The sequence below is a fragment of the Somniosus microcephalus genome, chromosome 3 (assembly GCF_052327205.1).
Source record: "Somniosus microcephalus isolate GS21.2 chromosome 3, FLI_Smic_1.0, whole genome shotgun sequence".
Lineage (NCBI taxonomy): Eukaryota > Metazoa > Chordata > Chondrichthyes > Squaliformes > Somniosidae > Somniosus > Somniosus microcephalus.
In genome coordinates, this window is record NC_140989.1 from 322925377 (window position 1) to 322943771 (window position 18395).

Below are 18395 nucleotides of genomic sequence, written 5' to 3' on the forward strand. Positions count from 1 at the left end.
CCTTCCCCCATCCCTATTGCTCCCCTCAGCCCCTCACTCCCATTGTGGACCCTATCCCTTCACTTTCCATTTTCTCCTCACCTTCCCTCCACTCACACACTCCCATTATCATGATGATGCTATTTATGCAAATTTTCCACTTACCTTTGAATAAATCCACAATGTACATAAATGTTTGCACTTATAATAGAACTGAAACAATAATGTTTGTACAAACACAAATTTGGGGGGTAATGGAAGGGTTTTGCAGGTTAATTGGCGATCCATTACTCGTTACCCAAGTATTTTTATTTTATTTAGCTCACCAATTTTCTCCTGTCCTCTTCTAAAGACATTAACCTTTGATAGGATACATGGAATTACAGAGAAACCACAACACAGAAACAGGTCATACGGCCCAACCAGTCCATATTGGTGCTTATGTTCTATATGAGCAGGAGTGTTAAACCTATGGGTCTGTTCTGTTCACAGGGGTGAAAGTAATGTCAAAAATAAATTTTAAAATGATTCATAATAATGTTGTTTTATTCCCTAAAGACAATCATCTCCACACTGAGACTATACCCTCCTAATTCCCAAAGCAGAGATGTACTGAGCTAATGCAGTTCAGTTCTGGTATCTGCGAGGAATTCTCAAGAATACAGTTTCAGTAAAGATATTTTAGCTGCAAGCAAAAGTTTGCAGCTTTGCAGATAATAATGGAAACAAATAGGAGTGATTATGAGGTTGTAATCTAATTGAGGGGTTCAAATGATTTAAAAATTACAAAAGTCACTGTTGAGATTAAGATATAGCCATTATTATTTAAAAATAAAGCACATTTTAATTTCTTTTTAAATCAGGGTTTTAATTTTGATCAGTTTGGCACTAGTGTCAGCATAACACATTTCCTTCACACAGGAAGATTACTGATTGGGGTGCCACCATTTCAAATTTATCAAGAAATAATCTGCAATTTACTTCCATTACAGTTTATAGAACCGCATCTGTTGGGAGCGACATGATGCAAGGGAATTACAGACCGTCCATTCAGCTCCAGGATTGGGTTCAAATTCAAGTCAAATCAATGAGACAAAAGTTTTCTTTCTGAATCTAAGAGCAGTACCCAATTGATACAAGTCCATAGTATCAAACTACTCACTAGTTTGACAGTCCCACTCACATCATACTGGTACAGTATGGGTGACCTTCTGTGGTTAGAGTTAAGACACATTACTGAGACAGGTTAGGTGGAGTTATGGTCTGTATCTAATGACCCATTATACTGAGAATTAAATCAATGATCAGGAACCTTTTATATTGGATCCTGGATCGGCTTCACCCAGCTTGAATAACTTGTGGCCGTTTAACTGATCATACATTGCAGACTCAATGGGACACCACTACCATGCATGCTTGAGTCAATGGCACTACAATGACATATGTAATAACATCTTAACATTTACAGTCTGCCATTTCAAATGACTGGCAAACTAGACTATGAAACTGCCCACCAGTTTAACTGAAACTATTTTCTCCAGAATTCAAGATCAGATCACTGACCAAGATGGGCAGGGTGGGGGGTGGTAAGGAAGTGTCTAGTCATGTTGCTCCAGCCATCATTTTGTGGGACAGGCTTGATGGACCAGCTGATCGTTCCTGCCCATGAATTTTGTATGTTCGTAAGTCTGTTTAATTCTGAACTAGCCCACAATGGGCCATTTAGTAATCTGTTTACTACCATAAATACAAATATAGCATGGGGAAGTTTAGAATACTTGGATTTTGAATTACCAATATAACTAGGGCTATAAGTATACAAATTCTGACCTGGGAGTGCTTTAACCATGATTTATCTTCCACTTCTGCTGAAGTATATTGATGAGGGCAATGCAATAATTTCTTTATAAGCAACTAACAGTGATTTATTCTGGTACTTTAAAAAAAAACACTTGGTTACCAGGCTTTTCATTGCGTTCTGTTCATATGGGATAGAACAATTATGGAGGGTGCTGCAAGGCTGCAGCATATGGAGGGCTGAGATAAATTGTAAACCACAACAATGAAACTCAAGTGGTTTATTAATAATGTTTAAACTCTGAAATGTTACTGCCTTGAAGCACACACCAGCGGGCATTATTCTGTGTGAAATACACGTTTTCCTCCATTGACTGTTCATAATTTTTGTGGATTTTTTGGCTTCCACTTGTGTACCATGTGATTAGGCCAGATGCATCACCCGGATTAATCATACAAGAATGATCAAAGATTACCTGCGATGGCCTGACTCCCAATATTAGGGGAGGAAAAGTGCCGTGCAAAACTCTCCCAAATGATCTTGCTGAGATTTTGAATTGTAACATTTAAATTTTACAGTAAAATCTATTTTAAGAAACAATACAAGATACTCCTCACCACCCTCTGGATAACAAATTACAACACAAGTAAAATGGGTGTACAAGAACTTGTTTTTAAATATATACTTCTCTTTTGATTTACATTATAGCCTTTTCTAAATAATTTATGGCATGATAAATTTATTGCACAGTGCAAGCTAACTGCAAATAAGAATTGCCAAATAATTAGATTTTAGTGCAATGCTTATAAATTATCCACTGATTTGTCCAGACTTGTTTGTCAGCCCTGTTGTGCTTTAGGTCATCTTTGACATTTTGGTGTTTGTGTTTTAATTGCTGATTTACACTTTGACAGATGAGTCTTGATGCCTGATGTGCAGGGTTGTGATGTCTAAAGGGATTCAAGGCAATTAGAAGAGAAGTGTTCACCTTAGAAATAATGTTACACTTTATTCTTTTCCTTTAGATTTCAGTTCTTTTCCTTTAGATTTGAGTTAAGAGAAAAGCAGTACAGAATGAATTGTCTTGCATTTTCAGAACAGGTGCAGAATTAAATTTACTGGGGATTTCACAATATACAATGATATGCAATATGTGGAGTTAGAAAAAAGCATATTTGCATAGCATAGGACTGCCCATATCATTCCCAACTGCATTATGAATAAAATTTGCTTTGATAAAAAATTTGATTCTACAATCAGTAATTGATAAGATTAGTGATTATTAGAAATTGCTTTAAGTGATTTTTTAAAATGCTATTTTTATCCCCAACCCTTTATAGAAGACCATATAATTGTTTTGGTCATTGTTTCATCCCATCTTGAGGTGATCTAGTCAAATTCCCTGTATCAGAGTTAAATAAATATGATCTACATATATGCATGCATTCCTTATACAGTAAAAACTTGATCAAATCGCATTTAGGACAGGATTAAAAGAGATTTTGGAAACTACAAGCAAAACCACTACTACATTTAAACCATTACAGGTATTCGCAGTATTGAGCGGTGCACTGGTCTGAAAACAGTGCTATAATTGTACTTAATAAGCCATTGAAGGTTGATATTTTAGGTGCTACTTAAATATAGGAGAAACCAACAACTTTCAGAAGTATCTGGACAAATTATTTGATTTTGCTAACAGTGAGTTGGCATGATGGTGGTGCCCATTTAAGCACATGGTGTCACAAAGTGGTGGGATGCAGGCTTGATTTCCCTCTCCCCATACTCTATGGAATTCCTAATCTTAACTGCACTGCTGTGGGAATATACAAATTGAAGGTTATGTACTTTCTTGTGCAGGAAAGGACAAAATTGAAGGCAGAGTTGTCTTATGGCTGTTCTCATACAATTCCTTCTGACCCACTCTGAGGCATAAGCAGAGGTCTGGGGGTAAATCATCCACTCTCGCTTTCACTCTCAGTTGTCGTCTTGGGAAGCCAAACGGAATTGATAATTTCATATACTCCCAATAAAGTTAGAGAATAGATTTTAAAAAAAAGAATCCTTTCTGCAACATAATTTCTCATTAAAAGGGTACTTCAAGCTCAATGAAGTTTAACCTAATGATTTAATGGCAACTTTAACAAAATACCCATAATGCATTGTTTTCCCTCTATTGGGGAAAAAGATGCTAAAATTATACTTCATCTACTGTGGAAACCATCATTAAATCAGCTTTGCAGGTGATACTGCACTCAAAATGGCCATTAAAAACAGGACCTTGCAATTGCTACCTCAGTAACGGTAAAGGTTGTAAACTACAAGGTGCTGGCATGCCATCTGACTGCCACTTGTGATATTTCAGATGAGATAAAAATATTTGTACACGGAGGAGACACAAGCTACACATGATGTGCCTTTAGTTTCTTTTAAGCAGCAAAGTGGAAACTAAACCCATGCCAGATTAATTAACAATGTTCGTAAATCAGATTTGCTAAAATTTCTAGATTCTCTTGTGTATACTTCTTTCAGACTTAAACCAATCTGTGCTGAGTTAGCTGATCTCAGCCAGGACAGTAGTATGGGCACCACGATTAGCTTCAGCACCCATGGACTAGGAACATTGATTTGTTTATGTAAATTGGGCACGTTCTCACAAGAAGAGAGAAAGCCGAGAGGTGATATGATTGCTATTTTTAGGATTCTAAAGGGACTAGATAATGTGGACCATGACAAGTGATCATCTCACCTTGTCCAGAACAGCAGAACCAGAGGACATGGCCTGTGCTTGAAAGGGGGTAATTTCAAAACTAATCTGCAGAAACAATATTTCAGTGAGTGGTCAATCTATGGAACAGACTCCTTAGGGAGAGGTTGAAACAGTTAATATTGATTAATTCAAATGGAAATTAGCTAGATTTCATTCAGGAAATACAATTTTGGGATACAGTATAGAAGTAATCTGAGGCATGACATACTAAATGTAGCATGCTTGGCAGGAAAAGGCTGACTGCAGACCTCTCCACCACTGGGGTTTTCCTTGTGCCATTTCTGGGTCTGTTGTAGACTAATTGACAGAGATTAATTACTATGATTAGTCAACAACTCAATTATCATTGTATATTTTGCGACTACCAAGATGGCAGAAGGCAAACTAGATGGACTTTGGTCTTTTTTTCATCTAGCAATTCCGATGCTGCCATGAAGATAGATTGGACTAGAACGACGCAAAGGCGGTCTTACAGATCTGGGCAACAAAGGAGGTGGAAGATGTGGTCCACTGCATCGAATGTTGCAGCAAGGTTGAGGATGCCAAAAGAGGGATATTGCATATTGTCAGAGTCACAGAAGATGTTTTGACTCCTTCCTCAGGTACAGTTTTACAGACACCTAGTCCCTTCCAATATCTCATCGTTTAGACTCACACGTGAAGAACGGCCCCTTTGACAAAGTACCACAGTTTCCAGCACCTGTGGAATTGTACCCCAGTAACAGTCTATGCCTTCAGCAGAGGAGTTGCTCAGTGTGATACTAAGCTGTACAGATAGGATAGGTTTCAGGTACAATGTGGGGCCTGTTCAGAGGTAGCTGACATTGGCCAATAATGCAGCAGGGATGTTTCAACTGGCCTAAATGTTTCCCAGATAGAGTGAAAAAAATCAGCCACATCTCCCATTCACCGTCATTATCCAGTGCACTCTCCTGAAAAGTGCATATGTGGAAGTTAGGTGAGGAAGAAATCGGGCTGGCTGTGAGGTCCCACACATTCTACTGACACTCATTTCCAAGGCTCAAACATGAACAATTGTCCTGTGCAAAGTACCAGAGAGAGGTCAGCAGCCTTGAAATGGTAGACCTGTCTGAAAAGGGAGAAAATTCAATGGGGCAAAAAAAAAAATTTGCACCATTAGGGACAGCACTAAATGACCTGTAAATTCTATGTTTTTAATATTTCTTGTTTGTGTTTGAGAATTTCAGTATTAGTGTCATTTCTCAAGTGCAGCATGCACTCACTGCAACTCCAGCTATATCACATTTTATGGCTCTCCATTAATCGGTTTACACAAGACATTCTTTCTCGAACACATCTTTTGTCAGTATTAGACCTAACCATATGTTCAGATGTCCAATGGCCAACTAATATTCTATTAGGCACAACAGAAATGATCTAAGGTGGTAAAACTCTAAAGGCAATTGCAGTGTTGATTATCTGCCACTAGATGTCACTATTGTAATTAGTAAATATTAAAATGATATATTTACAAAGCATGCTGAAGACATCTAGAAGCAGATCATTACTGCACCAAGTACTTCTCCACTTTGACTCCCAGAACGTAATATTCTACTCCTATTAATTGGACATGGGAGTCTAAATGAACTCCAGTTCAGAATCTTGGATCAACACAAGAACTCGGCAGATAGTTATTATATGGCTCATAAATACACTGTTGGTAACTATCCGTTGTTTAACATTGGTAAGATATTTTTAGGAGAAAACCATGAGCAGAATATTTATAGTACAAAAATACCTGTGGGTTTATCAATTGTTTATCGCATGTTGCTTCAAAGTCCAAAACCAAAAAATTGTGGTAAGTTTGTGGATGGAAAGATGATTTGGATGATGGCTGCTGTCCTGAAGCCATTTTATTATCAATCGACAGAGATAGCGACCGAATCTCTGAGAATCGCCTGTTAGAAACCGATTCTGCACTTGCTCTCTCAGATGAGAACAAAACTACCGAAGATCTTCCCAATCCAGAAATTGAATGTAAAATACAAAGAAAGTTGGCACTTCTGATCCAACGGATAAACTGCACCATTGGGTTTCTGGAACAAATCAATAGAAATTCAGAGCATTAGGAAAGCATAAAATGGCATAAAGATTTATATAACTAATAGTAATTTGAAAGCTGCGTGTCAGAACACAGCAAATATTCAAAACAAAAATTCATCTATTCAATTATCTAGGGGTGTTTATGGACATATAGAAATCTCATTTATTATGTGTGAGATTGCATCACAGAAAGTTGCATGAACACAGATAACGGGGGGGGGGGGGGGGGGGGGGTGGTTTTCAGACCACTCATCCCCCACCCTTCTTCCTTTCTGATCCCAAGTGATGAAGCTGGCACAGAAGTAGTCATGTGAACACAAATCCCAGCCAGCCATTCCTCCTGGACGTACCACCAATATATTAGCAAAGTGAAAAAGCACTGGAAATACTGATCATTAGTTTAGTAGCGCTAATATCCACTTTGTTGAATAAAATTAACAGCAACACGGTGCTTTCTGAACCATGTTCAACAACTACACTCGCAGTAATGCACGATGCAAAAAATAAAAATCGAGGCCATTTTAGTTGCAACACTGTAGTCGAGAGGGAGTTTTGGACTTTATTTCTACACTAACTGACCTAGGAATGTTTGGTAAATCACACAGAAGACAAAAAGAGGGAAGGAAAAATAAAGTGTTCATTTCCCGAACATCATCATCATCACCTCGCTCAGTGAAAAGCTAACTGCCAAAAATAATAAATGATGCCAGGAACAGCAAGTATTTTCAGTACCTCAATGTTTTAAAAAAGAATTAGACTGTGTAGCTCCAGGTGCAGTTTTTACACAGTTCATATGGTATTTTTTTTAATTACTGCTTTCCTGCCTAAGGGCAAGGGTTAATCTTGTGGAAACACAAGCACTGATGTACAGTAGCCATCTGTTAAAGGATCTTCTTTTAGTCCTATGCTTTTATTATGTTCATCAGGCAAAATTCTAGGTCCATCCCTTGTATTAGTCAAATACTAAAGTAAGATTCAACAAGATATGGGAGTTCAAGCAAAGCGTCCCATGCACAGTAATAATAGCACTGAAGCGCAGTTCAGTGCAACATCTGGCTTAAAACTTGGTTGAGTGTTGTAGAATTACTATCAACTTCAAAATATTCCAGGATATGCCATACAACCTGCATTTATCCAACCCCAGATTTTACTGTAAACCTGGTTTTATATCTTCTGAAAACAGAGACAAATTTATATACAAGAACTTATATTTGATAGAGCTCTTCACATACAGAAAGGCATAACACCATAAGCGCCTTGGGACGTTTTACTATGTTAACGGCACTATATAAATGCAAGTTGTTGTTGTTGCTGTTGTTACAGGGCTGTGGACAAGGAGTAAGCATCCAGAAGGGAAAGGGGGATACAACGGTTTAGGAGGGGACAAAGGTAAGATTGCAGGGAAGGGTTTTTAAGAAGCTTTTGAAGATAGGTTGGGGGTGGCGGGGGGAAATAACAAGGCATATATCCTAAAAGGAAAGAAGTTCCAGAGAGCAGGACATAGTGGCTGAAGGAGTGACTGCCGACGGTGGAACAGAGAACGAGAAGCAGACCAGTGTCAGGAGGAGCACAGGATGCATGCCAGGACATACAGTTGGACATCATTATTATTATGAAAGTATATAAAAGGGAAAGCTGTGAAGGGATTTGAAGGTGAGGGCGAGAATCTTAAAATCAGTTCTCCGTGGAACACGGAGTCAGTGGAGTTAGTCAAGAATGAGACAGTTTAGTGCAGGTGAAAAGCCTGGCAACTAGCAAGGAGTGCATTGGATAGGTTAGCACTTGGGTGATAAAGATCAAAATAATGCCATTGGTATGGAAGAGGGGGAAAGAGAGTGACATTTTGGATGTTAAAGAAAACATGGATTAGATATGGGACAGGTCAAGTAGCATGCCAAAGCTGTACATCTCTGGGCTTAGTTTGAAGTGGCTGTGAAGTTAGGACTCAAGGCACATTAGGTGTCTGCAGTTTTACCTGCATTTAAGCTGGAGAAAGTATCCTTTCATTCAGGTCTTAATCAGATAAGCAGCTGGGGAGAAGACAATGGTAATGGCCTTGGGATTGATGGAAGGAAAGAGAGGTAGAGCAGAATGTTGTCGGTGTGCATGTGAAAACTGACCCATGCTTCTGAACAATTTTGCCAGTATTTAAATGGTGAAGGGAACAGGGCCACTTCTGGAACCTTGGAGTACACCAAAAGTGATTGGGCAGACACAGGAAGAAAAGCCTTCGGTGCCAATGTATTCTCTACAATGCAATAAATAGGAGTGAAACCATGAGAAAGTAGTGCCATGAGTTTATGGTACATTCTATCTAAAATGCTACTTACACACCAAAATAAATAGCAGTACAAATGAGCAATTTTGCTATATAAAATTGTGTCATTTTTTCACCCCACAAACAGGTAAATGTAAGGTAATGAATTTGTAAGCAGCAAATTAAGGGGTAGATTGTTTTGCCTTATTTAAATTTTCCAGGTAGCCAGTCTTCTGAAAATAAGTAGCAAAACAGAATGTTTTAAGATTTTTTTTTGGATAGCCAGGCCACTGTAAATTTTAATCTCCCAACATTTAAACTGCATAGAGGGTCTCCCCGGGAGCTCGATCATTTAAAAAAAAAACTAGGCTCATGCATTACCGCGGTTATACTATTACACCCGTTTACATTCATTTGTTGTCAACTATTTCATTGAAAAATGTAACATGATATCAAATGCTGGTTCATTCAGTATTCAAATAGCAAGATCAAAGAATTGGTGAACAAATTCTAAAAACTAGTTGAACTATTCACAGTTGATGACAGAAAATGGCTACTTACATGCCACTGCCAATTATGGAGTCACTAAACAAACAGACAGATTTTGTGGCACACATTAGTCTTAATGTTTATTTAATGTAAGCAGCAGAAATTGATAAATTACAGAAATTATTTATTGATTTGTTGACACAAAATAGCAGATAGATGTGAATGTACTACAATAAACTATTTATTGTTTTTTTTGCTGACAAGATTCAAATTAGTTGGCTAAAAAAAAAATCATTATCAACAGAACAGAACACACTGTGAACATTACTCTTTTGTCCCAACGCTTTCTTTCCCAAGCAGAAATCGTGGCTTATCATTCCAAAAACCCTTGCACACAATTTCTGTCTAACTATGGGCGTTAATAGTTTAAAATGAAATACAAAAGGTGCCCTGGTGTTGCCGGTTAGCCTGCAGTTCAAATGAGAAACTTCTATAAATTGTGAGATAAAGAAGCAAAATGTAGGGTTCTCCGTGAGGAGGAAATCTCAATGCCGTACCAAAGCCTCAATACAATGCAGCTGTTAAACTGAGGACCTGAAGTAGTCAACAGAACAAAAGCATAAGGAAATGGAGGAGGGAAAAGGAAGAGGTAGATAAAGAAAACAAACTCTATATGAGCAGTGTCCAGTTATTCGTGTGATACCAATAAATGCAGAACAGGTGGCTGGGAAATTATTACAAGGTTATAACACAATTAATGGGTTTTGATGAAGTCACACAGTTTTTAAAAAAAGTCATTAGAATACGCTTTCATATCCTTGACCTCAGAATGAATGCCAAATCTGTTGTGGCAAAGAAAATGAAGCTCTAATTCAGTCTTCTATAGGGAATAAAAGATTTGAGCCATCTCTCCATCGAAGCAAACTCAGCTTACTATTTGCTGGGATTCCCCACGAAGACAAGGCTGAAGCGTTTGCAACCATCTTCAGCCAGAGGTGCCAAGTGGGATAATCCATATCGGCCTCCTCCTGAGGTTCCCCACCATCACAGAAGCCAGTCTTCAGCCAATTCAATTCACTCCACATCGAGTCACTCCAAATTAAAAAGGTAAGAAAGTTGAAATGCAGTGGCGGACATTTAAGGAGATATTTCATAACTCTCAACAAAAATATATTCCAGTGAGAAAGAAAGATTTTAAGAGAAGGGAGCACCATCCGTGGCTAACTAAGGAAGTAAAGGATGGTATCAAATCAAAAACGAAGGCATACAATGTTGCCAAGATTGGTGGGAGACCATAGGATTGGGAAATTTTTAAAAACCAGCAAAGGTTGACTAGAAAAATAATGAGAGAAGATGAATTATGAGAGTAAGCTGGCAAGAAACATTAATACAGATAGTAAGAGCTTCTACAGGTATATAAAAAGGAAGAGGGTAGTTAAAGTAAACGTTGGTTCCTTAGAGGACGAGACTGGGGAATTAATAATGGGGAACGGGGAAATGACAGCGACTCTGAACAAATATTTTGCATCTGTCTTCACTGTAGACGACACTAACAACATCCCAATAATGGATAATCAAGGACCACACGGAGTGAGGAACTAAAGACAATCACTATCACTAAGGAAATAGTACTCGGTAAAATAATGGGACTAGAAGATGACAAATCCCCTGGACCAGATGGCCTGCATCCCAGGGTCTTAAAAGAAGTGGCTGCAGATTTGGTGGATGCATTGGTTACAATATACCAAAATTCCCTGGACTCTGGAGAGGTCCCAGCGGATTGGAAAACCGCTAATGTAACACCCCTATTTAAGAAAGGAGGGAGACGGAAAGCAGGAAACTATAGACCAGTTAGCCTAACATCTGTCGTTGGGAAAATGCTGGAGTCCTTCATTAAGGAAGCAGTAGCAGGGCATTTAGAAAAACATACTACAGACAGTCAAACAGAGTCAGCATGGTTTTAGAAAAGGGAAATCATGTTTAACAAATTTGCTGGAGTTCTTTGAGGCTGTAACAAGCAGGGTGGACAAGGGTGAAACATTGGATGTGGTGTATTTGGATTTACAGAAGGCATTCGATAAGGTGCCACATAAAAGGTTCCTGCATAAGATAAGAGCTCACAGAGTTGGGGGTAATATATTAGCATGGATAGAGAATTGGCTAACTAACAGAAAGCAGAGAGTCGGGATAAATGGGTCATTTTCTGGTTGGCAAACGGTAACTAGTGGAGTGTCACAAGGATCGGTGCTGGGGCTCCAACTATTTACAATCTACATTAATGACTTGGATGAAGGGATCGAGTGTAATGTAGCCAAGTTTGCGGATGATACAAAGATGGGTGGGAAAGCAAGTTGTGCAGAGGACTCACAGAATCTGCAAAGGGATATAGACAGGCTAGGTGAGTGGGCAAACATCTGGCAGATGGAGTATAATGTGGGAAAGTGCGAGGTTATCCACTTTGGCAGGAAAAATAAAAAAGCAAACTATTATTTAAATGGAGAGAGATTACAAAATGCTACAGTTCAGAGGGACTTGGGGGTCCTTGTGCATGAAACACAAAAAGTTAGCATGCAGGTACAGCAAGTAATCAAAAAGGCAAATGGAATGTTGGCCTTTATTTCAAGGGGGTTGGAGTATAAAAGCAGGGTAGTCCTGCTACAACTGTACAAGGTATTGGTGAGACCACACCTTGAGTACTACGTAGAGTTTTGGTCTCCTTATTTAAGGAAGGATATACTTGCATTGGAGGCAGTTCAGAGACGATTCACTAGGTTAATTCTAGAGATGAGGGGTTTGACTTATGAGGAAAGGTTGAGCAGGCTGGGCCTATACTCATTGGAATTTAGAAGAATGAGAGGTGATCTTATCGAAACATATAAGATACTGAGGGGGCCTGACAAGGTAGATGCAGAGAGGATGTTTCCCCTTGTGGGAGAATCTAGAACTCGGGGGCACAGTCTCAGAATAAAGGGTCGCCCTTTTAGAACTGAGATGAGAAGGAATTTCTTCTCTCAGAGGGTCGTAAATTTGTGGAATTATCTGCCCGAGAGAGCTGTGGAGGCTGGGTCATTAAATACATTTAAAGTGGAGATAGACAATTTTTTGCAAGATAAGGGAGTGAAGGGTTATGGGGAGCGGGCTGGGAAGTGGCTTTGAGCCCTAGATCAGCCATGATCTTATTGAATGGCAGAGCAGGCTTGAGGGGCCAAGTGGCCTATTCCTGCTCCTATTTCTTATGTTCTTATATCAAGAAATAGCTGATCGCACTGGATACAACAAAGGCTATGGGCCCCAACAACATCCTGGCTGTCGTGCTGAAGACTTCTGCTCCAGAACTAGCCACACCTCCAGCCAAGCTGTTCCAGTACAGCTACAACACTGGCATCTACCCGACAATGTGGAAAACTGCCCAAGTATGTCCTGTCCACAAAAACCAGGACAAATCCAATCTGGCCAATTACCACCCCATCAGTCTATGCTCAATCATCAGCAAAGTGATGGAAGGTGTCGTCGACAGGGCCATCAAGCACTCACCAATAACCTGCTCACCAATGCTCAGTTTGGGTCCCGCCAGGATCACTCGGCTCCAGACCTCATTACAGCTTTGGTCCAAACATGGACAAAAAAGAGGCGAGGTGAGAGTGACCGCTCTTGACATCAATGCTGCATTTGACCAAGTGTGGCATCAAGGAGCCCTAGTAAAATTGAAGTCAATGGGAATCGAGGGAAAACTCGCCAATGCCTGGAGTCATACCTAGCACAAAGGAACATGGCTGCAGTTGTTGGAGGCCAATCACCACAGCCCCAGGTCATCGCTGCAGGAGTTCCTCAGGGCAGTATCCTCAGCCCAACCAGCTTCAGCTGCTTCATCAATGACTTTTCCTCCATCATAAGGTCAGAAGTGTGTGGATGTTCGCTGATGATTGCACAGTGTTCAGTTCCATTCGCAACTCCTTAGATAATAAGCAGTCCATGCCCACACACAAGACCGGGACGACATTCAGGCTTGATCTGATAAGTGGCAAGTAACATTTGTACCACACAAGTGCCAAGCAATGACTATCGCCACAAGAGAGTCTAATCACCGCCCCTTGACATTCAACGGCATTACCATCACCGAATCCCCCACCATCAACATCCTGGGGGTCACCATTGACCAGAAACTTAACTGGACCAGTCACATAAATACTGGGACTACAAGAGCGGGTCAGAGGCTGGGTATTCTGCGGCAAGTGTCTCCAAATCCTAGAACTCCCTCCCTAACAGCACTATGGGAGTACCTTCACCACAGAGACTGTAGCAGTTCGAGAAGGCGGCTCATCACCACCTTCTCAAGGGCAATAAATGCTGGCCTTGCCAGAGATGCCCACATCCCAGGAACAAATTTTAAAAAAAAATAACCCCATTAAATCCCCAAAAAAGGAAGATTCTGGGCTTCATCCTCACTGCAGCTTTGTGATCCTACTAAAGTGAAATGGGATAAAACCATCACACAGCATTAACTGAACGGGGACAAGAGTGTCAGCATGAAATTGGGAAGAAAATTGCTAGCTTGAACTGAGAGCGGGGTGGGGGTAAAGAGTATCAGCTTGAACTGAATTGCAGGGGTGGTGGGAGGGGAAGAGGAAAGAGAGAAGAGTGCCAGGTTGAATTGAGGGCAGATAGGGAGAAGAGAGTCAGTCTGAACGAGTCCTGGAGGAAGAGCACCAAGTTGAACTGAGGAGGGAGGAGAAGAGTGCCATGTTGTATTGTGAGGGGGCAGGGGGCAAGAGGGAGAAAAATGCCAGTATGAACTGGACTGGTTGGGAAAGGAGATAATGAGGGCAAATTTCAACTGCAGCCTGCCCTGCTTATGTTGGGGAGCCAGCGGTTGAAAATGAAAAAGAAATGCACGTCTCTTGACCACATGATGCGATTTTCACCTCACTGTTATTGCAGGGGAATATGGTTTATTAGAAGAATCTTGTGACTAGCTCTTTAGAAATTTGCTCCAAAGCAATAAGATGTCTCCAAAGCAATAAGATGTCTATGTATCCATGGCACGGTATAGTACTAATCACCTGGACTGCCCTGTTCAGACTGACTCGCTTCTCCCCATCTGCCCTCAATTCAACCTCTTGACCACATGATGCGAACCTGCAAATGGATTGGCAGCACTCCTGCCTAAAGTAGATAGGAGCTTACTTGACTGTGCAAATCAGAGTCCTACATCGGTTGTAATGGGGGGTAATGTGGGAATGTGACTGTTGAGGTAAATTTTGGGGAGGTAAATTTTGGGGAAGTGTTGGTCTGTTGAAAATCCAAATGTCACTTAGATTTTTTATTTCAAAAAGAAAAAGAACCAATTGTGAAGTATCAAAGTGCTTAAAATGAACCATAATTTTTACTGCTCTCCCTAAATTTGTGCCATTAACAAATTTGACCACCTTACAGTAGATATTATTTATGTAAATTAGAAACACTTGGGATCCAAACACCGATCCTTATTGAACTCTAATCAACACTTTTCTCCTAGCCCATATGACATTTGTTTTAAAAACTAAGAACACAAAAGTTGCAGTTTCATATCCAGTTCCATGTTCTGTCCTGGATTCCTGTGGATTTTAGTTTTATTCAAAGTCTTTTGATGTAACTTTGTCAAAATCCTTCTGAAAGTCTAAATAACAGGGAGTGTCACTATTTAGTTAATCTGGAACAACCTTGGAGAAGTCAAGGAAGTTTCTTGGTAGAATCTTTCCCTTCTAATTCCATTCTGACTGTTTGTACTGTTATTGCTGTACAAGCACCACACCAGACGGCCCATTGAACTTGATTCCATTATTTTATATGTTTTAGAAGTGTGAAAGATCCATAACTCCCAAGTAAGCATGTTGTTGGGATGGTCGAGTGCACAAAATAACGCCTGGAACTCATTCTATCTGGTAATAAACTTGGAACGGGGCAGTCCAGGTGATTAGTACTATACCATGCCATGGGTACATAGACATCTTATTGCTTTGGAGCAAATTTCTAAACAGCTATTCACAAGGTTGTTCTAATAAACCATATTTCCCTGCAATAACAGTGAGGTGAACAAGCTGGTTAATCTTCCATTCTATTCCCTTCAGCTTATATTTTTTGTTGAATTTTGTGGTCATGTAGGTGAGGGATTTTCGTTCAGGGAAATGGAAAACCTTTTGACTTCTGCTGCTGATGAAACTCGCAGCTCCTACAGATGTTAGAATTATGCCAGATCACCTTCCTGGGTCACAGGATTTCTAGACATTTTTTTCCCCAACTTATTTAAGTATTTGATTGTGTTACTCTTTGGGGTGGGGGAATGACAGGCGAGTTGTAACATTCTGCTTCTAGCATCCAGTGCAAGCATCCCACCTCACGTATACTATAGGTTAGATGCTGAGTAAAGCTGCTTCTAATGTTTTCCAAAAATACTCCACTGCACCAGTATGATTTTTCCCATGTTTCTAATACCATCAGCTATCCTTATATTTTTCTGAATGTGTTGAATTAAGAGCAGCTTTGTACCTACTCAGGACTGGGTTAAAGATTGTCAACCCAGTTCTGAGTGGGTTAAGACGGACTTTTATCCCCACATTCTGGGTTGGATTCAAAAGAAAAGGGTTCCAAGAGTTTATGCAGATAATGGCTTTCCATACAGACCAGAAAGTCTCAGATTTGGTCTTCTGCCAGACGTCATTAGGGGTGCTGCAATTGGCCTCAGCGTCGCTAGGTTGAGGGGACAATCAGCAAGTGTTCCCACTCCTTACCCTGCTGGAAATATATGTCTGGACGTCAGGTGAGGAAAAGTTAGGATTTGACTGTAACGACCAAGTAATCAAATAGCCTGCTGACACGGACTGTCGAGGCTCACACATAAATAACAGCCACTTGGAGATATTGGAAGGTGCTCAGTGTCTGTAGAACTGTACCGGAGGAAGGAGTCAAAAAATCTACTATGACTGTGGCAATATGCAATATCCCTCTGTCGTCCTCAACCTTGCTGCAACATTCAATACAGTGGACCACATCTTCCACCTCTCCTTTGTTGCCCAGATCTGCAAGACCACCCCCCCCCCCCCGCTTTTATGGTTCTATTCCAATCTATCTGAATGCACATCACCAGCAATAGCTTCTCTTCGTGCCTTGCACTATTAACTCTGGTATTTCCCCCAAGGGTCTATCCTTGGCCCCCTCTTCTTCCTCATCTACATGCTGCCCGAGGCAACATCATCCACAGGCACATGGTCAGCTTCCATATATACGATGATGATAGCAACCACTCCACCATTTCTCTCAACCCTGTAACCACCTCCATCGCGTCAGACTGCCTGTCGAACACAGAGTCATAGATGAGCCATAAGTTCTTCCAACCTAACATCAGGAAGACTGGAGCCATTGTTTTCAGTCACTGCTATAAAACCGATTCCCCAGATAGTGTTAATATTCTTGATTTTGCAGCAAGAAGAACGGTGAGGATATCAGCGCTCACCGTTATTAAGGAGTGAAACGAACAGCAACTTCCAGCACCCGCAAGTACAATTAAAAATCAGGAAGTTGCTGTCTGGGTTGCCCTGCTCCTCCAGAGGCTTAACACGAACAATATCTTGCCGAGAAACTGGGCATTCAAATACATGCAATGGCGTGAAGTCGGGGTACTTATTCACTAGATACCCACTAAACACACCAGGAAAAGTTTGGGCATGTCCATTCAAGTGAACTTTTAATGGCATGGTAAATCTTAATGACTCCCAAACAACCTGTCTGGCACTAAAAATTAATTTTTCCAAGTTTGGAGCCTCATCCCTTCAGATTTTAATTATTGTTGCAGATTTTAAAAAATTAAAATAATTCTTTTTCACTTTCTCTCTTATCTCCCTCAATCTCATCTTTATTTCGCTTTCTGTACATTATACATTGATTTAAATATTCTACGTTGCACTTCCTGGTTTAGACTCTGCGTGCTTCAGTAAGGATTCTTCAATCGGATTGGTTGAGGAGACACGCTGTTGCTTGTCCTGTTCACACAGGTCCCAGATCCCTTGTAGAGGGCGCCATGCCATTTCGACTCTCTAATTTGTGCAAATCGCAGTGTAAAAGTCCACAGAAAGTCTGTGGGCTTTGTAAGGGTAAGGAATGACAAGCGCCATTCGTTCGCCACGGACAGCAAAATCTGGGCCAGAATGGTTGCTTTTGCCCAAGGATGTCACCATTTCGGAGTATGCTATTTGGATCACTTGTCTTTACTAGGTTGAAATGGGAGTTACGCCTCATGGCATCCCTAGTACACTGGACTGAAAACAGTTATACACAAAGTTGACTGATTCAGATTTAAGACTACTTGACCATTCCCAGTTTTCCCTTAATTCCACTCATGGAATCAAGATGAATTAATAGAAACAAAGTTGGCTTCTGCAGGTCATAGAATCGTTACAGCACAGTAAGAGGCCATTCGGCCCGTCGAGCCCATGCCGGCTCTCTGCAAGAACACTTCAGCTAATCCCAATCCCCCGCCTTTTCTCCGTAGCCCTGCAATTTTTTTTTCCTTTCAGGTACTTATCCAATTCAATTTTGAAAGCCACGATTGAGTTTGCCTCCACCTCCCTTTCAGGCAGTGTATTCCAGATCATAACCACTCGCTGCGCAAAAAAGTTTTTCCTCATATCATAAGCACATAAGAATTAGGAGCAGGAGTAGGCCATACAGCCCCTTGAGCCTGCTCTGCCATTCATTAAGATCATGGCTGATTTTATACCTCAACTTCACTTTCCTGCCCTACCCCATATCCCTTGATTCCAAAAATGTGACTAGTATCCTCAAGGAGCAGGGAGAAGAACTACCAACAGTAAGGGATGAAAGCAAGAACAAACAAAATATCAAAAATCTCACTTCAAGAAGTATATAGATGTTGAGCTGTATCCTGGGCAGGTAATTTTGAAGATTACAAAACAAAAAACATATATAAAATATTATAATGTGCTCTACCATCAAAAATGCATAAAGAATGTTACCACTGCTAATTCAGCTCTAGATCCATTCTT

The 18395-nt window shown here is 40.4% G+C and overlaps 1 protein-coding gene across 7 annotated transcripts in view; it reads right to left on the reverse strand.

Annotated features, from left to right (window-relative positions):
* Nucleotides 1-18395, reverse strand: part of LOC147122194 (ERI1 exoribonuclease 3-like) — a 491903-nt gene that overhangs the window by 430592 nt on the left and 42916 nt on the right. For 6 of the 7 annotated variants that reach the window (XM_085983080.1, XM_085983077.1, XM_085983078.1 and 3 more), the window contains exon 2: nt 6307-6604. In XM_085983080.1, coding sequence (XP_085839206.1) covers nt 6307-6597 — 291 coding nt within the window. In that variant the 5' untranslated portion in view covers nt 6598-6604. Of the gene's footprint in view, nt 1-6306; nt 6605-16017; nt 16112-18395 lie in introns of those variants that run through there. The other variant, XM_085983074.1, reaches the window with a different exon arrangement.